The sequence below is a fragment of the Elephas maximus genome, chromosome 3, assembly GCF_024166365.1.
Source record: "Elephas maximus indicus isolate mEleMax1 chromosome 3, mEleMax1 primary haplotype, whole genome shotgun sequence".
Classification (NCBI taxonomy): domain Eukaryota; kingdom Metazoa; phylum Chordata; class Mammalia; order Proboscidea; family Elephantidae; genus Elephas; species Elephas maximus.
The window spans coordinates 93951143-93976168 of record NC_064821.1 but is presented as its reverse complement, the minus strand read 5'-3'; the positions used below and the strand labels follow the sequence as shown (position 1 = coordinate 93976168).

The following is a 25026-nucleotide window of genomic DNA, read 5'->3' as shown; positions in this document are numbered from 1 at the left end:
TGGACCAGTAAGCAACATCATGATAAACAGAGAAAAGATTGAAGTTGTCAAGGGTTTCATTTTACTTGGATCTATAATCAGCTGCCATGGAAGCAGCAGTTAAGAAATGTAAAGACGCATTGTACTGGGCAAATCTGCAAGAGACCTCTGTGTGCCTGACCCAAGCCATGGTGTTTTCAGTTGCCTCATATGCATGGGAAAACCGGGCAATGAATAAGATAGACCGAAAAATTGATGCCTTTGAATTATGGTGCTGACAAAGAATAGTGAATATACTACGGACTGCCAAAAGAACGAACAAATCTGTCTTGGAAGAAGTACAGCCAGAATGCTCCTTTGAAGCGAGAATGGCGAGACTTCATCTCACATACTTTGGACATGCTAAATCAGGAGGCATTGATTCTGGAGAAGGACGTCATACTTGATAAAGTAGAGGGTCAACAAAAAAAGAGGAAGACCCTCAAAGAGATGGATTGATGCAGTGGCTGCAACAATGGGTTCAAGCATAACAACTATCATGTGGATAACAGGACTGGGCAGTGGTTTGTTCTGTTGTACATAGACTAGCTATGAGTTGGAACTGATTCAGTGGCACTTAACAACAACAACAACATGGTTACAGAGTAATAATTGAGCTAGAAAGGAGGAGATGTCAAACTGTAATAGAAGAAGGAGGAAAAGTTTTCAGGCTATGCACGTGTTAATAGCTTTGAGTTGAGCTTGAGTCATCTGGGGTTTTTTTCCCTCAGCAATTCACATTGGTTCCATGGATTCTTTAAAGATTGAGCTATAAGAGAAGTATGTTGGTTAAAGGAAAGTGCTTTCTTTTGTGATCTCCTTGCTTCCCATCTTCTTTTCCTCAAGAGAACAATAGTGTTGAAGTTTTTGTTTTTTAAGTTAAATTTGGTATGTCCCTTGGCATCTAGTTAAAGTGAAGTGGAGATGTAGTTGAACTTCCTTATTTTAGGTTTAATGGGGGAGGAGTAACACCATTAGGTTCTAGATTTTGATTGCTTTGTATGTATCAGGTACTGTGCTGGCCTCTTTACAGCTGAACTTTACAGTGACCTCTATTAAACACTTGTTCATGGTTTCTGTATGTCTTGTGAGCAGAGGTACAGACTACTTTTGTTCCAGACTCTCTTTCCAAGGATGTTACTATAGCTAATAGCATTAGAAGACAGATGTAGTAGTTACGTTTAGCTAGAAGGGTAGAGATATGCATATTGTCCATTATAAAGATTTGGGCTCTCTAGGCCCTGGGTTCCTCTCCTATAATGCAAGGTTCTCTAGGCTCTGGGTTCCTCTCCTACAGTGCAGTCTACTGCATGTGCAGGCGTTACTTGGCCTGATTTGCTTTGCCTTATGGGAAATGAGTATCTGGGATCTAGTGCAAGAAAATGCTGATACTCTGACTATTGCTATTACCATGAGTTATAAAGTCCTTAGTCTCTAACCCAGGAGTCTTATGTCTTCTGCCAGCATCCATGAAACTGGCAGACTAAGTTGTTAACTTGTTGCACGTAGGGTAAAATCCCAGATCCTTCACAGTTTTTGACAGTTATTTTTTGTTCATTGTTTTTACTGTTTCTTTTTTATTGTGGTAAAAATGTATGTAGCCAAACATTTGCCATTTCAGCCTTTGTTGCGTGTGTATTGATTAAGGTCACCATGTTGTGCAACCATCACCACTTTGCATTTCCAAATTTTTCATCACCCTTAACAGAGTCAGTGTCCCTCAAGCAGTAACTCCCTCTCTACCCTTGCCACCTGCCCCTGGTAACTTTTGGTCTCTCTCTGCATTTCCTTATTCTAGATATTTCATATAAGTGAGATCATAGACAATATTTGTCCTTTTGTGTCTGACTTATTCCACTCAGCAGGCATGACAGAGTGTATAACAGAACTTTGTTTCTCCTTATGAATGAGTAATATTCCTTTGTATAGATATATTTTCTTTATTCATTTGGTGATGGACATTTGGGTTGTACCCACCTTTTCGCTATAGTGATTAGTGCTGCAATGAACATTGGTGTACAGGTATCTGTTTGAGTCCCTGCTTTCAGGTTTTTTGTGTGTATACCTAGGAGTGAAATTGCTGGGTTGTATTGAACTCTTGCATGTGCTTGTTGGCCATTTGTAGATCTTTGAAGAAATGTCTGTTCAAGTCCTATGCTCATTTTTTGGTTGTGGTGTTTGTCTTTCTGTTGTTGAGTTATAGGCATTCTTTATGTATTTTGGATATTAAACTTTTATCAGATATATGGTTCCCAAATATCTTCGCCCAGTCTGTAGGTTGTCTCTTCACTTTGTTGATGAAGTTCTTTGATACACAAACATTTTAAAATTTGTTGTTCAGTTTATCTATTTTGTCTTTTGTTTCTCATGCTTTTGGTGTCATATCTAAGAATTCATTCTTGAAAACTACGTTCTGAAGCATTACCCCTGTGTTTTGTTCTAAGAATTTTATGGTTTTGTTGTCGTGAGATGCCATCAAGTTGATTCTGACTCATAATGATGCATGTGACAGAGTAGAACTCCCCTATAGGGTTTTTGAGGCTGTGGTCTTTACGGACACACATCAACTTACGTTTAGGTTATTGATCCATTTTTAGTTAATTTTTATACATGGTGTAAAGTATGGGTTCTGTTTCATTCTGTTGTATGTAGAAATCTAGTTGTCCTAGCATCATTTATTGAAGATACTATTCTGTCCTTATTCAGTAGATTTGGTACCCTTGTTGAAAACCACTTGACCATAGATGTGTGGGTTTATTTTTGGACTCTCAATTCTATTCCGTTGGTCTGTCTATCATTGTACTAGTACTATTCTGTTTTGTAGCTTTGTAGTATGTTTTGAAATTGGGAAATGTGAGTCCTCATACTTTGTTATTCTTTATCAAGAATGTTTTTGCTATTTGTGGCCCCCTTCAGTTCCATATGGAGCCCTGGTGGCACAGTGGTTAAGACCATGGCTGCTAGCCAAAAGGTTGACAGATTGAATCCACCAGCCGCTCCTTGAAAACCCTATGGGGGCAGTTCTACTCTGTTCTGTAGGGTCGCTATGCGTCAGAATTGACTTAATGGCAACAGGTTTGGTCAATTCCATGTAAATTTGAGGATTGGCTTTTCTTTCTGCAAAGATGACTGTTAGACTTTTATAGGGATTGCATTGAATCTATAGATTGCTTTAGATAGGGTTGTTGACATCCTAACAATATTATGTTTCTAATCTATGAACACAGAATGTCTTTTCCATTTATTTTAGGTCTTCTTTAATTTCTTTCAGTAATTTTTTATAGTTTTCAATGTACAAGTCTTTCATCTCCCTGATTAAAGTTAATCCTAGGTATTTTATTCTTTTAGATGCTATTGTAAATGGGATTTTCTTAATTTCTTTTGCAGATTGCTCATTCCTGGCGTATAGAAACCCAGCTGATTTTTGCGTGTTGACTTTGTACCCTGCCACTTTGCTGAATTCATTTATTAGCTGTACTAGCTTTCTTGTGAATTATTTGCTATTTTCTCTCTATATAAGATCATGTCATCTGTGAAGAGGGATAATTTTACTTCTTTCTCTCAATTTGGATAGCTTTTATTTCTTTTTCTTGCCTAGTTCTGGCTAGGACTTCCCAGTACAATATTGAGTAGCACTGGTGAGAGCTTAACAATTTTGGCAACAAAAGTGGGATGTTGACAGACACATGGCTTTCTAGAATAGGAAAGATGAGGGCCTTATGGGCTGATTAACAAAATATTAGGGAAGGCTATGAGAATTTGTAGTGATCATGTTGGCCAGTTTGTTAAGTGGCTGTCTACTGCCTGTTATGATGAGGAATTGGAGAAGTGGTTGCAGACTGGGTACCAGGAACTAGGTTCAAAGGCAGCTGCCTGAACATTGTTCTGGTTGTTGCTAATTCTTCCAGCTGGGGCTTCGCGAAGTGTTCCTTACCAATCTGTTGGTCAGCCTCACTTTCTCCCCAGTGTAACAGCTAGTACTGAACTTCATCCAGCCCAACAGAATGTTCTGCCCCCTTACAGACAATAGTTACAGATATGAGTGAACCAACACTGAGCGTAAAAGGAGATAAATTTGTAACCTCTAGGCAGAAAGCAAGTGAATTGTTAGAACTTTAGTTGGCCTGAGAGAGGAGAAATAGAGTGCCTGTCTTTTGGCACATCCCCTTCTTTAGAGGAAGCTTTATTCTTTACTGTCTGAAGCAAAGCTGCTGGCTCAATGACTGACTCAATTCACAGAGGGTCCCCTGAGCCTGGGCCTGGTTCACTGATGGTTCAGCTAATCTGAAATCTGATAGTGTCCACTTGGTTTCTGGGATTGTTCATCCTCTGTCTGTACCAGCTATACAGACCCAATAGTGAATGTGATTGCTCTGTCCAATGGGCAGAACTCAAGGCTGTTCTTATAGCTCTGATCAGTATGCTCCTTCATGAAACTTGTTATATTTCTTCTGACCCTTGGACTGTTGCCAATAGCCTAGGTCTTTGGTCTGGCACTTGGAAAACTGCCAGATAAGACACCTCTCTTTGAAGCTGTGGACTGTGGAAACAATTTATAGTTGCTTATCAAACCATCTGGATCAGTCATATAGATGTCTACTGTAAAGCGCCCATTTTCTGACAAAGCCCACTAGAATCAAGCTTCTGATCGAGCCTGTAGTGCCTTGAATCACTATTGTTACCTAGATCCATCGTCTTACTGGACATAAGAGCACATTAGCCATGATAAACTGGGCACAAATTTAAGGACTTTATATTTCTGATACAAAGGATATCAGTGCATGCCAGACTTGTGACTCCTGCCAAAGTTGACTCATTTGTCTCATGATGAGAGAGGCCAAATTGCATGGGAGGTAGTCCCTGTCCTCTCAGGATTATCAGAGGTGCCTCAAAGCTTTTGACACTTTTTCAGGTTATGGTGTTGTTCCAGTCCAGTTAGCTAACTTCGCCGCGCTGTTGTGGCCCTTGAAACTAACCTGTATTATGTTTTTGGCTTTCTGGACCATTTGTACCTTTTATTGCAAAAGCTGCTCAACAATGGACTGATAGGATATTTGATGGACCTTCCATGCTGTCTACCATCCATAGGCATTTGTTATTGTTGCATGTTGGGACAGCCTTCTAAAAAATTGACTCAAGATTTTTGGCTCAACATTCTTCACCTCCTGCTGATCCAGACACCTTAGTAAGTCAGTTTGATCACTGAATACGCTGTTCCCAGAAAGAGATCATTTCCTCTTGGTCACTTCCTGGGTAATAATCAAGACAAAAGGGATGGGAAGTTATATAATCTATTTTGAAAGCTTGGGATTTCAACCTGATCATTCTTGGGCATAGTGTTTCTTTTTTTCCCTTAGAGGCAATACCAGGCCAGGTGGTTGGTACACCCTCCCTGTGGCAGTGCAGCAAAAAGGAGATTCAGATTTAATTCTGACACAGCCACCTGGTTTCTTTTGTGAGATTGACATGATCCTAGATCATAAGGATGATGACCACTTGGTTGAGCACACTGCTTGCTGAGTTCCTCTGCAGTGGCCCATGTGGGCCAGTGGGGGCCTAATGGGTCTCCTTAAGTTTAAAAAAAAATACCCTTGACCCTCTTGCACCTGTCATGTCCACATGAAACGACTGGATGTGAAGTAAGAGATGATTGGAAAAAAGGTGAAGTTATAGCTACTGGAATGGGGCACATTGATTTTTTGGCACTGGAGGGAGAGCAGCCTGGGGAGGAAATACCTTAGAGCCCTGGAGGCTTGGGGGAAGGAAAGACATTAATGGTCTTTGTCTTTCAGAACCATCCTTGAAGCCTTCCTCATGAAGGAAAACATACTGATGTAGCTCTTCCAAACTGTTGCAAGTGCATACAGTTTATCTGACTCCTGAGTCTGCCATCTCTCGTTAGACAGCCCTGACCACAAATTGTCATTTCCCTTAACTTTACTGAAAAGTATATTGGAAACAGCAAGGGTTGGTCTCAGCTTCTGCACCTTCCATGCAGAACTGTCAACACTTCTAATGGCTTTCCCTCCCCCATTCCCATAACCTTCACTCAAAGAGTCTGTGGGACAAATAATGATGGCCACTTGGTTGGTGGCCTGGACAAATGGGACATGTCAGACTGACTGCCCTCATCCAATTCTTCCAAAAATAAGGACTAGGCTCAATTATTTGAACTGAACTGGGAACCCTAAGGTCTGCCAGCTGTTCGGGAAGCCATGTTGGGATACAAGTTGACAGCGCCTCCCAGACTTATGTAGGTCCCACTTGGAAGGACTCAACAATTATAAACAAACCTTTCTTTCCAGGTGCATCATGTGTGCCCTGGGGACTGTAATTCTTTTGTGGAAACCAGGCATTAAATTGCCTCCCCCCACCGAAAACATAGACTCTTGCACCTTTGAGTGTTTGAGAAAATACCACCAGCAGATCTTGCAACCCTCAGATAACTGGAGATCTCTCCAAAATGAGACTACTCTTGGTTTCTTGGGGGGAGCTTACCAGAGTTGTTATTTACAAATCAGCTTCCCTGATTTGTTATTTACGTACACCCTGTGGACAGTTATTCCTATGATGGGAATCATTTAATAAGAAAACCAAACCAAACCCGTTCTCATCTAGCCGATTCCAACTCATAGTTACCCTATAGGACAGAGTAGAACTGCCCCATAGAGTTTCCAAGGAGCATCTGGTGGATTTAAACTGCCGACCTTTTGGTTAGCAGCCGTAGCACTTAACTGCTATGCCACCAGGGTTTCCTTAATAAGAAGAGGTGGTATGAAACTTGTTCCTTACTTTTAAGCTGAAATGGTCAATGATAACAGTTTGGCCTTGAAAGGCATTAGGTCAGCCTTAACTCACTAACCAGTGTTATTATGATTGATGAAATTGCCCTAGACTTCTTCATTGTGGGCCAAGGTAGAGTCTGTACAATTGGTAATATACCCAGTTGTTCCTGGATTAATGCCTTGGGCCAAGTGGAAAAGTCAATACATAAACTTGAGGAAGCCGCTTAGTTTTCTAAGGTAGACTCTAATGGATTATGGGATTTCTTCCTCTGGTTGGGTGTGAGACTCTGAGGAGCATTGTTGAAACCACGTTTTTTTTTTTTTTTAATGTGCTTTAAGTGAAACTTTACAAATCAAGTCAGTCTCTCACATAAAAACTTACATATACCTTGCTACATACTCCCAATTACTCTCCCCCCTAATGAGACAGCCCCCTGTCTCCCTCCACTCTCTCTTTTCGTGCCCATTTCACCAGCATCTAACCCCCTCTACCCTCTCATCTACCCTCCAGGCAGGAGATGCCAACATGGTCTCAAGTGTCCACCTGATCCAAGAAGCTCACTCCTCACCAGCATCCCACTCCAACCCATTGTCCAGTCCAATCCATGTCTGAAGAGCTGGCATTGGGGGCAGTTCCTGTCCTGGGCCAACAGAAGGTCTGGGGGCCATGACCACTGGAGTCCTTCGAGTCTCAGTCAGACCATTAAGTCTGGTTTTATGAGAATCCGGGGTCTGCATCCCACTGCTGTCCTGCTCCCTCAGAGGTCCTCTGTTGTGTTCCCTGTCAGGGCAGTCATTGGTTGTAGCCAGGCACCATCTAGTTGTTCTGGTCTCAGGATAATGTAGTCTCTGGTTCATGTGGCCCTTTCTGTCTCTTGGGCTTGTAATTACCTTGTGTCCTTAATGTTCTTCATTCTCCTTTGATCCAGGTGGGTACAGACCAATTGATGCATCTTGGATGGCTGCTTGCTAGCGTTTGAGACCCCAGACACCACTCTTCAAAGTGGGATGCAGAATGTTTTCTTAATAGATTTTATTATGCCAGTTGACTCAGATGTCCCCTGAAATCATGGTCCCCAAACCCCTGCCACACTGGCCTTTGAAGCATTCAGTTTATTCAGGAAACTTATTTGCTTTTGGTTTAGTCCAGTTGTGCTCACCTCCCCTGTATTATGTGTTGTCTTTCCCTTCACCTAAAGTAGTTCTTATCTTCTATCTAATTAGTTAATACCCCTCTCCCACCCTCCCTCCCTCCCTCTTGTAACCACAAAAGAATATTTTCTTCTCTGTTTAAACTGTTTCTCAAGTTCTTATAATGGTGGTCTTATACAATATTTGTCCTTTTGCAACTGACTAATTTCACTCAGCATAATACTTTCCAGGTTTCTCCATGTTATGAAATGTTTCACAGATTCGTCACTGTTCTTTATCGATGCGTAGTATTCCATTGTGTGAATATACCATAATTTATTCATTCATCTGTTGATGGACACCTTGGTTGCTTCCAGCTTTTTGCTCTTGTAAACAGTGCTGCAGTGAACATGGGTGTGCACATATCTGTTCGTGTAAAGGCTTTTATTTCTCTAGGATATATTCCGAGGAGTGGGATTGCTGGATCGTATGGTAGTTCTATTTCTAGCTTTTTAAGGAAATGCCAAATCGATTTCCAAAGTGGTTGTACCATTTGACATTCCCACCAGCAGTGTATAAGTGTTCCAGTCTCTCCACAGCCCCTCCAACATTTATTATTTTGTGTTTTCTGGATTAATGCCAGCCTTGTTGGAGTGAGGTGAAATCTCATTATAGTTTTGATCTGCATTTCTCTAATGGCTAATGATCGTGAACATTTCCTCATATATCTGTTAGCCACTTGAATGCTTTCTTTAGAGAAGTGTCTATTCATATCTTTTGCCCATTTTTTAATTGGGTTATTTGTCTTTTTGCAGTTCAATTTTTGCAATATCACGTAGATTTTAGAGATCAGGTGCTGATCAGAAATGTCATAGCTAAAAACTTTTTCCCAGTCTGTAGGTAGTCTTTTAATCTTTTGGTGAAGTCTTTGGATGAACATAGGTGTTTGATTTTTAGAGCTCCTAGTTATCTAGTTTTTCTCCTGCATTCTTAATAATTTTTTTTTTTTTAATAATTGTGCTTTAAGTGAAAGTTTACAAATCAAGTCAGTCTGTCACATATAAGCTTATATACGCCTTACTACATACTCCCATTTACTCTCCCACTAATGAGTAAGCCCGCTCCCTTCTTCCAGTCTCTCCTTCTGTGACCGTTTTGCCAGTTTCTAACCCTCTTTACCCTCCCATCTCCCCTCCAGACAGGAGATGCCAATACAGTCTCAAGTGTCCGCCTGATACAGGTAGCTCACTCTTCATCAGCATCTCTCTCCAACCCATTGTCCAGTCCCTTCCATGTCTGATGAGTTGTCTTTGGGAATGGTTCCTGTCCTGGGCCAACAGAAGGTTTGGGGACCATGACCGCCGGGATTCTTCTAGTGTCAGTCAGACCATTAAGTCTGGTCTATTTATGAGAATTTGGGGTCTGCATCCCACTGTTCTCCTGCTCCCTCAGGGGTTCTCTGTTGTGCTCCCTGTCAGGGCAGTCATGGGTTGTGGCCGGGCACCGTCTAGTCTCAGGATGATGTAAGTCTCTGGTTCATGTGGCCCTTTCTGTCTCGGGCTCATAGTTATCGTGTGACCTTGGTGTTGTTCATTCTCCTTTGATCCAGGTGGGTTGAGACCGATTGATGCATCTTAGATAGCTGCTTGTTAGCATTTAAGACCCCAGACGCCACAGTTCAAAGTGGGGTGCAGAATGTTTTCATAATAGAGTTTATTATGCCAATTGACTTAGAAGTCCCCTTGAGCCATAGTCCCCAAACCCACACCCTTGCTCGCTGACCTTCGAAGCATTCAGTTTATCCCAGAAACTTCTTTGCTTTTGGTCCAGTCCAGTTGAGCTGACCTTGCCTGTATTGAGTATTGTCCTTCCCTTCACCTAAAGTAGTTCCTTATCTACTAACTAATCAGTAAATAACCCTCCCACCCTCCCTCCCTCCCTCCCTCCCTCCCTCCCTCCCTCCCTCCCCAACCACAAAAGAATGTGTTCTTCTCAGTTTATACTATTTCTCAAGAACTTATAATAGTGGTCTTATACAGTATTTGTCCTTTTGCATCTGACTAATTTCACTCAGCATAATACCTTCCAGGTTCCTCCGTTATGAAATGTTTCACAAATTCGTCACTGTTCTTTATCGATGCGTAGTATTCCATTGTGTGAATATACCACAATTTATTTAACCATTCATCCGTTGATGGACATCTTGGTTGCTTCCAGCTTTTTGCTATTGTAAACAGTGCTGCAATAAACATGGGTGTGCATATATCTGTTCGTGTAAAGGCTCTTATTTCTCTAGGGTATATTCCGAGGAGTGGGATTTCTGGGTTGTATGGTAGTTCTATTTCTAACTTTCTAGGAAAACGGCAGATAGATTTCCAAAGTGGTTGTACATTTTACATTCCCACCAGCAGTGTATAAGGGTTCCAATCTCTCCGCAGCCCCTCCAACATTTATTATTTTGTGTTTTTTGGATTAATGCCAACCTTGTTGGAGTGAGCTGGAATCTCACCGTAGTTTTAATTTGCATTTCTCTAATGGCTAATGATCGAGAGCATTTTCTCATGTGTCTGTTAGCTGCCTGAATATCTTCTTTAGTGAAGTGCGTGTTCATATCCTTTGCCCACTTTTTGATTGGGTTGTTTATCTTTTTGTGGTTGAGTTTTAACAGAATCATATAGATTTTAGAGATCAAGCGCTGGTCAGAGATGTCATAGCTGAAAATTTTTTCCCAATCTGTAGGTGGTCTTTTTACTCTTTGGTGAAGTCTTTAGATGAGCATAGGTGTTTGATTTTTAGGGGCTCCCAGTTATCTGGTTTCTCTTTGTCATTTTTGGTAATGTTTTGTATTCTATTTATGCCTTGTATTAAGGCTCCTAACATTGTCCCTATTTTTTCTTCCATGATCTTTATCGTTTTAGTCTTTATGTTTAGGTCTTTGATCCATTTTGAGCTCATTTTTGTGCATGGTGTGAGGTATGGGTCTTGTTTCATATTTTTGCAGTTGGATATCCAGTTATTCCAGCACCATTTGTTAAAAAGACTGTCTTTTCCCTGTTTAACTGTTTTGGGGCCTTTGTCAAATATCAGCTGGTCATATGTGGATGGATTTATGTCTGGATTCTCAATTCTGTTCCATTGGTCCATGTATCTGTTGTTGTACCAGTACCAGGCTGTTTATGGACTACTGTGGTGGTATAATAGGTTCTAAAATCAGGTAACGTAAGGCGTCCCACTTTGTTCTTATTTTTCAGTAATGCCTTATTTATCTGGGGCCTCTTTCCCTTCCATATGAAGTTGGGCATTTGTTTCTCCATCTCATTAAAGAATGTCATCGATATTTGGATCGGAATTGCATTAAATGTGTAGATCGCTTTTGGTAGACTTGACATTTTTATAATGTTAAGTCTTCCTGTCTACGAGCAAGGTATGTTTTTCCACTTACGTAAATCTCTTCTGGTTTCTTGCAGAAGTGTACTGTAGTTTTCTTTGTATAATTCTTTTACATCTCTGGTAAGATTTATTCCTAAGTATTTTATCTTCTTGGGGGCTACTGTAAAATGGCATTGATTTGGTGATTTCCTCTTCGATGTTCTTTTTGTTGGTGTAGAGGAATCCAACTAATTTTTGTATGTTTATCTTGTTTCCTGATACTCTGCTGAACTCTTCTATTAGTTTCGGTAGTTTTCTGGAGGATTCCTTAGGGTTTTCAGTGTGTAAGATCATGTTATCTGCAAATAGAGATATTTTTACTTCTTCCTTGCCAATCTGGATGCGCTTTATTTCTCAATCTAGCCTAATTGCTCTGGCTAGGACCTCCAACACAATGTTGAGTAAGAGTGGTGATAAAGGGCATCCTTGTCTGGTTCCCGATCTCAGTGGGAATGCTTTCAGGCTCTCTCCATTTAGAGTGATGTTGGCTGTTGGCTTTGTATATATGCCCTTTATTATGTTGAGAAATTATCCTTCTGTTCCTATTTTGCTGAGAGTTTTTATCACGAATGAGTGTTGAACTTTGTCAAATGCCTTTTCTGCATCATTTGATAAAATCATGAGATCCTTCTCTTTTGTTTTATTTATGTGGTGGATTACATTAATTGTTTTTCTAATGTTGAACCATCCCTGCATAGCTGGTGTGAATCCCACTTGGTCATGGTGAATTATTTTTTTGATATGTTGTTGAATTCTATTTGCTAGAATTTTGTTGAGGATTTTCGCGTCTACATTTATGAGTGATACAGGTCTATGATTTTCTTTTCTTGTGGTGTCTTTACCTGGTTTTGGTATCAGGGATATGGTGGCTTTATAGAATGAGTTTGGTAGTATTCCATCCTTTTCTGTGCTCTGAAATACCTTTAGTAGTAGTGGTGTTAACTCTTCTCTGAAAGTTTGGTGGAACTCTCCAGTGAAGCCATCAGGGCCAGGGCTTTTTTTTGTTGGGAGTTTTTTGATTACCTTTTCAATCTCTTCTTTTGTTATGGGTCTGTTTAGTTGTTCTATCTCTGTTTGTGTTAATTTAGGTAGGTTGTGTGTTTCTAGTAATTCATGTGTTCTTCTAGGTTTTCAAATATGTTAGAGTACAATTTTTCATAGTAATCTGATATGATTCTTTTAATTTCAGTTGGGTCTGTTGTAATATCGCCCATCTCATTTCTTACTGAGGTTATTTGCTTCCTCTCTTGTTTTACTTTTGTCAGTTTGGCTAACGGTTTATCAATTTTGTTGATTTTTTTCAGAAAATCAGCTTTTGGTCTTGTTAATTCTTTCAATTGTTTTTCTGTTTTCTATTTCATCTAGTTCAGCTCTAATTTTTATTATTTTTTTCTTCTGGTACCTGTGGGTTTCTTTTGTTGCTCTCTTTCTATTTGTTCAAGTTGTGGGGATAATTCTTTGATTTTGGTCCTTTCTTCTTTTTGGATGTGTGCATTTATTGATATAAATTGACCTCTGAGCACCGCTTTTGCTGTGTCCCAAAGGTTCATGATAGGAATTGTTTTCATTCTCATTGGAGTCTCTGAATTTCTTTATTCCATCCTTAGTGTCTTTTATAATCCAGTCTTTTTTGAGCAGGGTATTGTTCAGTTTCCAAGTGTTTGATTTCTTTTCCCTGCCTTTCATGTTATTCTACTTTCCTGGCCTTATGGTCAGAGAAGATGCTTTGTAATATTTCAGTGTTTTGGATTCTGCTAAGGCTTGCTTTATGACCTAATATGTTGTCTATTCTAGAGAATGTTCCATGTGCACTAGAAAAGAAAGTATAGTTGGTTGCTGTTGGGTGGAGTGTTCTGTATATGTCTTATTAGGTCAAGCTGGTTGATACGGCATTTAGATCTTCCGTGTCTTTACTGAGCTTCTTTTTGGATGTCCTGTCCTTCACCGAAAGTGGTGTGTTGAAGTCTCCTACTATTATTGTGGAGCTGTCTATCTCACTTTTCAATGCTGATAGAGTTTGTTTTGTATATCTTGCAGCCCTGTCGTTGGGTGCATAAATATTTAATATGGTTATATCTTCTTGGTGTATTGTCCGTTTAATCATTATATAATGTCCTTCCCTATTCTTTCTGATTGATTTAACTTTAAAGTGTATTTTGTCAGAAATTAATATTGCCACTCCTGCTCTTTTTTGATTGTTGTTTGCTTGATATATTTTTTTCCATCCTCTGAGTTTTAGTTTGTTTGTGTCTCTAAGTCTAAGGTGTGTCTCTTGTAGGCAGCATATAGACGGTTTTTGTTTTTTAATTCATTCTGCCAGTCTCTGTCTCTTTATTGATGCATTTAGTCCATTTACAGTCAGGGTAATTATGGATAGGTATGAATTTAGTGCTATCATATTGATGCCTTTTTTTGTGTCTTGTTGACAATTTCTTTTTCCCTCTTAATTTTATGTGCTAAGTAGATTATCGTCATATATTGTCCTTTCCTCATATTTATTGTTGCTGATTTTGTTTCTGGTAAGTCTCGATTTTTTTCTTGTATTTTATTTTGATGAGTAGGATAGTTTGTCTCCTTTGTGGTTTCCTTAGTATTTACTCCTATTTTTCTAAATTTAAACCTATGTTTTATTTCTTTGTATTGCCATTTCTTCCTCTTCATATGGAAGGTGGTTACCTTAGTCCCTCTTTATTCTAATGTTGTCTTCTTTTATTTAATAACATCGCTGTTACCCTGTTTTGAGCTTTTTTTTTTGTAACCTTCCTTTGTTTTTTTGGATTTCCCTGTCTGGGTTGACTTCTGGTTGCTCTGCCCAGTGTTCTAGTCTTGGGTTGATACCTGATATTATTGATTTTCTAACCAAAGAACTATCTTTAGTATTTCTTGGAGTTTTGATTTGGTTTTGACAGATTGCCTAAACTTGTGTTTATATGGAAATGTCTTAATTTCATCTTTATATTTAAGAGACAGTTTTGCTGGATATATGATTCTTGGCAGGTAATTTTTTTCCTTGAATTTTTTAAATATGTCATCCCATTGCCTTCTTGCCTGCATGGTTTCTGCCAAGTAGTCTGAGCTTATTCTTATTGGCTGTCCTTTGTAGGTGACTTTTCATTTATCCCTCACTGCTCTTATTCTTCTCTCTTTATGTTCGGTTTTGACAAGTTTGATTATAATATGTCTTGGTGACTTTCTTTTAAGATCTACCTTATGTGAAGTTTGATGAGCATCTTGGACAGATATCTTCTCATCTTTCACAATATCAGCGAAGTTTTCTGCCAACAAATCCTCAACAATTTTCTCTGTTTTCTGTGATCCCTCCTTGTTCTGGTACTCCAATCACTCGTAGGTTATTTCTCTTGATAGAGTCCCACATGATTCTTAAGGTTTCTTCATTTTTTAAAATTCTTTTATCTGATTTTTCTTCAAATATATTAGTCCCAAGTGATTTATCTTCGAGTTCAGAAATTCTGGCTTCTACTTGCTCAATTATGCTCCTCTGACTTTCTATTGATTTGTCTACTTCTTTAATTTTATTGTTAATCTTCTGAGTTTCTGATTGTTTCCAGTCTTTGGATTTTTCCAGGTTATTAAACTTTTCATTATGTTCCTGAATAATCTTTCACATTTCTTCAGTTGCTTTATCTGTGTGTTCCTTGGCTTGGTCTGCGTATTGTCTCATTTCCTTCCTGATGTCTTGAAGGGTTCTGTATGTTAAACTTTTGTATTCTGCATCTGGTAATTCCAGGAATGCACTTTCATCTAAAGGATCCCTGGATTCTTTGTTTTGAGAGCCTGTTGAGGTGATCATGGTCTGTTTTTTTATGTGACTTGATATTGACTGTTGTCTCTGAGCTATCAATAAGTTCTTGTATTAGTTTGTGCTTGTTTACTGTGTCATAGCTTCTTGCTTTGTTTTGTTTTGGTATAACCCTATGGATTGCTTGAGTAAGCTAGCTTGATTATATTTGCCTTTGGAGCTCTGATGTCCTGTCTCCAAATGGCTAGAGCTATTATCAGGTATATCAGTCTAGGAGTCTATTCAGTTTTCTTGTATGAATTCAGCTCAGGTTTCCAGGTAGCTCATATCAAGTTTGTGGTACAGGCTCTGTCTTATAGTCTTAGAGGGGTAGGGGTGATTGGCGTATATACCAGTATCTGATTGCAGCAGGAGGGGGTCACGCTCTGAACAAGGCAGGGAGCTGAGAACTGACCCCATAGTGTCTCTGAGGAAAGCATGTCCCTGTTCCCTAGAGTGTGCAGGTTGGTGGGTTGTGCAGGTGGACCACGGACACGCAGAGTTTTTGGTTGTAAGGACTGGGAGGTACCAGTTATCTTTGGACACCTGTTGTGGGTGCGTGGGTGGCCTGCGTGGAGCCACCAGTCCTTAGGTCCCTGATATGGGTAGGTGAGGACCTTGTTTAATAGGCAAAGCAATGTCAAACATCAAACACCCACCTCTCCACCGCACAGCTGAAACGGTTGGAGTCTGCCAGCAAGGGGCTGTTCTCCAGAAATAGGCCCACACAGGTCCATGCAGTGGGGAAAGGTGCTCGAAGTCCACGGAGAGTTTATGCCCGGACGGGAGCTGCTTCTGTTCTTAGCTCCCCCAGTTAGTGGAGCTAGCAAATTATCTTTTCCCCCAAACGCAAGTTTTTTCCTTCCCCAAGGCTGGGAGGATAGCTCTAGGTGCTCAACAGTGCCTATCTCCCGCCCAGGGAATTCATCCGCTGGAGCCGGTTTGCGGGTGGGGGGCATGTTAAAATATACGCAAGTACTTAGCTTTTACCAAGAGTGCTGTTGTCCTCAGGTTCCGGAGGTGTGAGTAGGCTGTGTGGCTTGCTGCTTCTCCCTGGGGAAACTGTGGCCCGAGGCTAGCACCAGCCCGCTGCCGCAGCCACTCCCAGAATGGTGCCTGAGGGCTCCCTGTGATTCAGGTCCAGTAACTTCTCTCTGCTTCTGAGTGGTCTCTTCCTCCACCTGCTCCTCAGTTTATTTTCTAAGCTTCCCTTTGAATCTCAGGGCTCCCAGCTTGTCACAAATATACTTGTTTCACTTGTTTTTTCGAGTCTTTGTTGTAAAGAGGGCTTGCCGGAAGCATCTGTCTATTCCGCCATCTTGGCTCCACCTTTGAAACCACTTTTAAAGGCTGGAAACCGCTTTCTCCTGCTTGGAGTCCTGTTGGTACCAAACCAGACTTCTGCCGACGAGTCAGTTTGCTCATGCTCATAACCCAAAACCAAACCCGTTGCCGTCGAACCATAAAAAGAGACCTTTAATTAAATGCTGTGTGAGACAAATTCAATGGATTTAGCCTTAGCCTCTGTTGTTTGGATTAATCAGAGTGGCTGATGGAGTGAGAAAAGTTGTCAACAGCCAAGACAGTTCTCAGTGAGGAGTGCATATTGTTGGAGACAGTTCTGTGTGTCTCTTCCCTTCCTGCACGTCTTATGAATAGAGGCACTGCTTGTTCCAGACTATCTTTTCAAAGAATGTTGTATTGTGACCAGCCTAGATAGCTTCTCCTTCCAGAAGAAAGGGGAGAGTTGCTTACACTCTTGGAAGTTAAAGATACTTTTTCCTTCCAGAGCAAAGGGCTGGCATGCTTACTGTCCGTTATAAAAGATTCCCATTCCCTAAGCTCAGGGCTCACCTTCTGTGTGAGTCACCTGGCTCACTTTATGTCACCCTGGCACAAGAAAATACTGATACTCTGCCTGTTGCTGTTGCTGTGAGTAATAAAATACTTTGCCCCTGACCCAGGAGTCTTGTGCCTTCTAGTATCCATGAAATTATGACAGGCTACGTTATTAGCTTGTGAGTAAGTAGGGTTAAATTTTAGACCCTTCGTAGTTCTTACCTTCCTGCTAGGTAGGTAATCCTTCATTTTACAGATTGATTTTGGAAATGATAGTCATAATAATTATTAATGATATTTACTGAGCGTTTTCTTTCTCCTGGTCTCCATGGTGTTTTATTTGCATTATTGCATCTAATCATTATATCCCATGTAATCTGTGATAGCCATTGTTATTAGTCTCATTTTAAAGATGAGGAAATGGAGGTGTAAAGAGATTAATTGTCTAATATAGGTAGTGAGTAGCAAGGCTGGGATTGGAGCTCAGGTCTCCAAAGTATATCTATGTATATTATATATTCACATTTCTTAGATGGATATACTAATCTACAGAATAAATGTGCATGTCTTCCTGTAGCACCAATTTACTAAAATAATTAAAAAAGAATTTATGGTTTCTTTGAACATTAAAAACTATCATGAAGTAAATATGATATTTGCAAGAATTTTAAATAGAAAATGAGATTTCAGAGAAATTGGAAGGCTGTGGCTTGCCTCACTTTGAGTCATCTTCCTCTCCCCAAGGGGAATATTTTCCTTTTCTATCATTATGGCTACAACACTGGAAAAGCTTTAATAAGTACAGTACTATACTATGTTGCCTCTTGAAAAATTAAACCTGCATCTAGGTATTTTTTGATTCCTTCATCCTAGCGTAGCTTTGTGAAACACAAGAAAGAGAACAATAAAGTTATTCTGGTGTCCCTGGATTTACTGAGGTATTAAAGAAGAAAAAATTTGTTGGCTGCTTATCTTAAAATCATGTATGGTAGTGGTGGTTATTGAAATATAGTGCTTCAGGAAGACCTGTCACTGGTGTTTTTTACTTCACGTTTGTATTTATCATTTTCTGTAAGGTATTTTGTTAGTGTAAATCCGTATTAGTGCTAATTTTGCTTCATATATTCTGGGAGTACCATCAGTTTTGGGTGTATTCCTAAGGTCCTTGTAGTGGGATTTGAAATTATGGCTTTGTGGCAAAAGTAACAGTATTGACTCCAGCTGAAGCAGGGACTGGCCTCAAGTTGATACACATGAACTTTATTTTAAGCTATGTTATATTTTAGAAGAAGGAAACATTGCTTAGTGATTAATTTGAAATAATGTAGTAAGAAATACTCTGGCATCTCTGACTGAATTATTTGATATTATGTTATTTAAGTGTGATAATGGTCTTGGGTTATGTTTTAAAATAGGAGTCCCATATCCTATAGACATACATACCGAAATGTTTATGGATGAGGTGATAATGATGTCTGGATTTTCCTTCCAAACAGTTTGGCAGGCAACTGGGAGTAGAGTTGGTGGCAAGTGAAATAAGATTGGCTGTGGCTTGGTAATAGTTGAAGAGGGTATTGTGTTCACGGTTGCTCATTTTATTATCTCTATCTTGTATATACTTGAAATTTTCTATAATTATAGGTAAAAATGATCTGTCAAAATAAAAAATAACTTTGGAGGATTATTAGTATCTTCACGTTTTAAATGGATGATAGAATTCGAGAGATGGTGATAAAGAAGTAATAGCGTACCAATCCTAGTAACGTTATGTAATCATAGCATTTTACCAGATGTTGTTGTTAGGTGCTGTAGAGTCGGTTCCAACTCATAGCTACACTGTACAACAGAACGAAACACTGCTTGGTCCTGTGCCATCCTCACAATTGTTGCTATGTTTTGAGCCCACTGTTGGAGCCATCGTATCAGTCCATCTCATTGAGGGCCTTCCTCTTTATTGCTGACTCTCTGATTTATCAAACGTGATGTCCTTCTCCAGGGACTAGTTCCTTCTGACAACATGTACAAAGTACGTTGGACGAAGTCTTGTCATTCTTTCTTCTAAGGAGCTCTCTGGCTGTACTTCTTCCAAGACAGATATATTCATTGTGCTGGCAGTCCATGGTATATTCAGTATTATTCACCAACACCATAATTCAAAGGCATCAATTCTTTGGTCTTCCTTATTCATTGTCCAGCTTTTGCGTGTGTATGAGGTGATTGAAAATACCATGGCTTGGGCCAGGCACACCTTAGTCCTCAAAATGACATCTTCGCTTTTTAACATTTTAAGGAGATCTTTTGCAGCAGATTTGCCCAATGCAATGTGTCATTTGATTTCTTGACTGCTTCTCCCATGGGCGTTTATTGTGGATTCAAGTAAAATGAAATCCTTGATAACATCAATCTTTTCTGTGTTTGTCACGATGTTGCTTATTGGTCCAGTTGTGAGGATTCTTGTTTTCTTTATGTTGAGGTGTAATCCATACTGAAGGGTATAGTCTTTGATCTTCATCAGTAAGTGCTTCCAGTCTTCTTTGCTTTCAACAAGCGAGGTTGTGCCATCTACATATTGCAGGTTGTAATGAGTCTTTCTCCAGTCTTTTGGCCCTGTTGGTAAATTTTTGTATTTGTCATTATTACACAATTTAAAGATTTAAAGTAGTTTGCTCATTAAATTTTGTTTTTAAAAGCTTCCTAAAACTAATCAATTTTCCTAACCAAGATAAAAGGTGGAAACTTCATGTACTAAAAATGAATAACTGAAGACAAGTGTTATTTTGCCAAGGAAGTGCTAACAGCTTTTTTGTATTTTAACCAATATTTTAACAAAATCAGAAACCTAAAGAGGTACAAAAAATGTGTTCAGCAAAACGAAAAGGCCACTTAGATGGTGTATCATTTTCTGTGTGTATTGTTACAACCTGCTTTTGTAATGACTTTTTTTTTCCCCTGCCTTTATTGTCCTAGTAGAAGAGCATGTGATAATAATGTTTAAGTATGGTTTATTTGTTTTTAGAATGGAGAAATATTATATGAATTATTAGTCTCCTCATTTACACATGCATAGAGAGTATGTAAAGTTAAAATGAAGATTATGCCAAAATGAAATGTTTTTTATTGTTAAGATTAAAGATTTTGATAGATCATAAATCGTACCCATAATCCAAGAGTAATTTAATTTGCCAAGATAAAAATATTAATATACCAAGTGTGAGGTTAAGGTTGTGTGTCGTCTTGGCTGGCCTTGATTCTCAGTGGCTTGGCAGTTATGTAATGGTGTAGTTTGGCAGTTTTGTAATGGTGTAATTTGGCAGTTATGTAATGATACAATCATCCTCCATGATGTGACCAGCCAGTCACTTGTAAGGGGAGTTTCTTCAGGGATGTGGTCTACATCCAGTATATATATAGACATTCTGGTAATGCTTGCTTGCTCTGGATCCTGCATCTGGCTTGTCATCATCTGCCCTCTGGTTCTTGGGACTTGAGCCAGCTACCTGCCGTATTGCCTGCTGATCTTGGAATTTGTCAGCCTCTGCAGCCTGTGAACCAGTAGCCTGCCTTCTTACATGCTGATCTTGGGATTTGTCGGCCTCTGCAGCCTGTGAGCCAGCAGCCTGCCGTCCTACCAGCTGATCTTGGATTTGTCATCTCCAAAATCTGAGAGCCAGCGGCCTGCTGTCTGACCTGCCGATCATCAGTTCATCAGCTTCTGCAGCTATGTGAGTTAGGACAAGCCTCCAGCCTGACCCATGATCAGGACTTGCCAGCCTTTACAACCACGTGACCACGTGAGCTGTTTCTTTGAGATAAATCCTTGTATATGTATATATACATGTTTCACTGGTTTTGCTTCTCCAGAGAACCCAGCCTAAAACACTAAGAAACATCCACATCCTTTCCTGGGATGTCTACTAGAAGAATTTCTTTTTCTTTTCTCCTTAAATCTATGCAGATGCGTGTGTGTGATAATAACAGAGCCTTGGCATATTCAGGGGATGTGTCCTGCAGGCACCCTGAGTTAATATGAATACAGAGTCATCCCTTGATGGAAGGTCAGTGGTTACAGACATAGCTGACCCTATAATTTCGTTTCATATGTAGTCTTACTGAGTTTTTAGGAGACCTTCATGAAGATAACTGTAAGGAGCTCCCTGCTGACCAGAGGAAGTCTTGCAGTTGCACTTGCTATTTGTTACCCATGGGGGAAAAATATGAAACTTTGTAGAGTCATGGCTCTTAGTTGTTTTCCACCATTGCTTTAGTAATCCCAGATAGGTTGTTCTGAGCTTCCCATCAAGAGACACCTTTGTTCAGTGATACTTCTGGTTGGCGTTGTGGTCAGATAAGTGAGATAGGTAGAAGAATATCATGATGGCATAGTGACTTTTTTTTTTAATTGTACTTGAGATGAAGGTTTACAGAACAAATTAGTTTCTCATTAAACAGAGTACACATATTTTATTTAGTACACATATGGTTTTATGACATTGGTTAACAACCGCACAAAATGTCAACACTCTCCCTTCTTGACCTTGTGTTCTCTATTAACAGCTTTTCTGTCTTTTCCTGCCTTCTAGTCCTTGCCCCTGAGCTGTTGTGCCCGTTTAGTTTCATTTTGTTTTATGGGTCTGTCTCATCTTTGGCTAAAGGGTGAACCTTGGGAATGGCTTCGTTACTGAGATGAAAAGATGTCTGGGGGCCATGACTTTTGGGGTTTCTCCAGTCTCTATCAGGCCAGTAAGTCTGGTCTTTTTTTGTGAGTTAGAATTTTGTCGTACATTTTTGTCCATCTCTGTCCGGGACGCTCCATTGTGATCCCTGTCACAGCAGTCAGTGGTAGTAGCCAGGCACTATCTAGCTATACTGGACTCAGTCTGCCAGAGGCTGTAGTAGATGTGGTCCATTAGTCCTTTGGAGTAATCTTTCCCTTGTATCTTTAGTTTTCTTCGTTCTTCCTTGCTTCTGAAGGGGTGAGACCAATGGAGTATCTTAGATGGCCACTCACAGGCTTTTGAGATGCCAGATGCTATTCAGCAAAGAGGAATCTAGAACATATTCTTTATAAACTGTTATGCCAGTTGAGTTAGATGTTCCCCAAGACCATGGTCCCCACAGCCCACAGCCCAGCAGTTTGGTCCCTTAGGGAGTTTTGGAGATGTGTCTATGACCTTGCCTTGTACCAGTTTTGCTGGCTTCCCCAGTGTTGTGTACTGCCTTACCCTTTAGTGACAATTCTTGATAAAAGAACAGTGACTTTAATTTCCACTGCTTTAAATCACAAGTATTTATTGTGGGTGTACCATGCATTCATTTATTTACTCAACAGATATTTGAATGGCCTCACATGTATTTTGGTGCAGGGATGTGTGGAATACAGAGAAATATATTACCTGATACTGTCTTCATATTTTCGTTCACTTGACAAAGTTTATTGAATACCTGCTCTGTGATAGGCATTGTACTAGGTACAGGTGAGTAGGAATTAGGAAGGAGAGGAAACGATAAAAAATTAAGTTGGTGCTCTTAAAATCCTCATAATAAATAATTACAAAAAGACCAATAGTTGTTGTTAGGCGCTGCCAGGTCGGTTTTGACTCATAGCAACCCTGTTTGTAACAGAACGAAACACTGCTTGCTCCTGTGCCATCCTGACAATTGTTGTTATGCTTGAGCCCATTGTTACAGCTGCTGTGTCAGTACATCTCGTTGAGGGTCTTCCTTTTTTTTATTGACCCTCTACCAAACATGATGTCCTTCTCTAGGGACTAGTCCCTTCTGATAATATGTCCAAAGTATGTGAGACAAAGTCTTGCCATCCTTGCTTCTAAAACCATTCTGGCTATGTTTATTCCAAGACAGACTTATTCATTCTTCTGGCAGTCCATGGTATATACAACCCTGATAGACATATTTCCTGATTTAAACCACACGGTATCCCCTTGTTCTGTTTGAACGACTGTTGGTCTGTGTACAGATCGAGCATGAGCAAATTAAGTGTTCTGGAGTTCCCATTCTTTGCGATGTTATCCATAACTTGTTATGATCCACATGGTCAAATGCTTTTGCTTAGTCAGTAAAGCGTAAATATCTTCCTGATGTTCTCTGCTTTCAGACAAGAAATATCTGACATAAGCAATGATATCCCTCGTTCCACTTCCTCCTGTGAATCTGACCTGAATTTCTGGCAGTTCCCTGTCCATGTACTACTGCAACTGCTTTGAAATGATCTTTTGGCAAAAGTTTACTTGTGTCCGCATTCTGTTGGATCACGTTTCTTTGGAATGGGCACAAATGTGGATCTCTTCCAGTCAGTTGGTCAGGTAGCTGTCTTCCAAATTTCTTGGTGTAGGTGAGTGAGTGCTTCCAGCGCTGCATGCATTTGTTGAAACCTCTCAATTGGTATTCTGTCAATTCCTGAAGTCTTGTTTTTCACCAGTGTCTTCATTGCTGCTTGAACCTGGTTCTCCCTTTAGTACCATTGGTTCTTGATCATATGGTATCTCCTGAGATGGTTGAACGTCGACCAGTTGTTTTTGGTACAGTGACTCTGTGTATTCCTTCCATCCTCATGTAATAGTTTCCCTGTAGAGCCCTTCAGTATTGTAACTCGAGGCCTGAATTTTTCTCTTCAGTTCTTTCAACTTTGGTTTTCTAACTCTAGGTCTTTGGTCATTTCGTTATAATACTTTACTTTGTCTTCTCGAGCCACCCTTTGAAATCTTTTGTTCACCTCTTTTATTTCATCATTTCTTCCTTTTGCTTTAGCTGCTCTATGTTCAAGGGCAACTTTCAGAGTCTTTGCTGACATCCATTTTGGTCTTTTCTTACTTCTCTGTCTTTTTAATGACCATTTGCTTTCTTCATGTATGATGTCCTTCCACAGCTCATCTGGTCTTCGGTTGCTAGTGTTTAGTGAGTCAAGTCTATTCTTGAGGTGGTCGCTAAATTCAGGTGGGATATACTCAAGGTTGTACTTTGGCTCTCATTGACTTGTTCTGATTTTCTTCAGCTTGAACTCGCATGTGAGTAATTGATGGTATGTTCTACAGTTGGCCCCAGGCTTGTTCTAAGTGACCATACTGAGCTTTTCCATCATCTCTTTCCACAAATGTAGTCAGTTTGATTCCTGTGTATTCCATCTGGTGGTGTCAACATGTGTAGCTGCCATTTGTGTTGTTGAAAAAATGTGTCTGCAGTGAAGCATCGTCAGTCTTATAAAATTCTATCATGTGATCTCCAGCATAGTTTCTGTCATCAAGGCCATATTTTCGAACTACCAACCCTTCTTCTTTGTTTCAGCTTTCACATTCCAATCACCAGTAATTATCAGTGCACCTTGATTGCATGTTTGATCAATTTCAGACTGCAGAATTTGGTAGAAGTCTTTAATTTCTCATCTTTGGCATTAGTGGTTGGTGTGTACATTTGAATACTAGTCTTATTAACTGGTCTTTCTTGTAGGCATATGGACATTGTCCTATCACTGACAAGGTAAAATCCTCATAATAATTATGGTATAGAATGATTGATAGAGGAATATAGAAGTTGGTTGAGTGATTTAGATACATATACTCACATAACACTTTAAATCAATATTAGATGTATCAGAAGGCAGAATATGATTAACTGTTGTTTTGACTGGGAAAATTATGCAAATATTGAGGTACAAGGTTGCTGGGCTGAAATACCCTCAGTATCTTTCTTCACAGTTTGTTATTCATCCAATTTTGTTTGAACATTTTTGGTAATTGGGATATCACTTCTTAATAAGGCAGTTGACAAAGCTAGTTAATCGTTTTAATATTTAAAATGTTTACCTCTTCGTAATTTATTTATTCTAGACCTAAACTGAATTCCCGTTCCTGTCACACGAAGGCAACTATCATGTAACTGTTAACTTATTTTCTGAACCTTAAATTTCCAGCTCTTTTCTGCACTGTTATTGCCTGCTTGCCTTCCTCTGGATGTGCTTACTTGCTAATGGCACATTTGGAAGGAGAAGCTCAGGAGTTAACACAGTTG

At 39.8% G+C, this 25026-nt stretch overlaps 1 protein-coding gene across 2 annotated transcripts in view; it reads left to right on the top strand.

Moving 5' to 3' along the window:
• Positions 1 to 25026, top strand: part of FAF1 (Fas associated factor 1) — a 602340-nt gene that overhangs the window by 11760 nt on the left and 565554 nt on the right. Inside the window, exon 1 of one of the 2 annotated variants that reach the window (XM_049875180.1) lies at positions 20118 to 20792. The exons of the other annotated variant lie outside the window; for it this stretch is intronic. Coding sequence (XP_049731137.1) covers positions 20754 to 20792 — 39 coding nt within the window. The 5' untranslated portion in view covers positions 20118 to 20753. Of the gene's footprint in view, positions 1 to 20117; positions 20793 to 25026 lie in introns of those variants that run through there. 2 annotated transcript variants of the gene reach the window in all.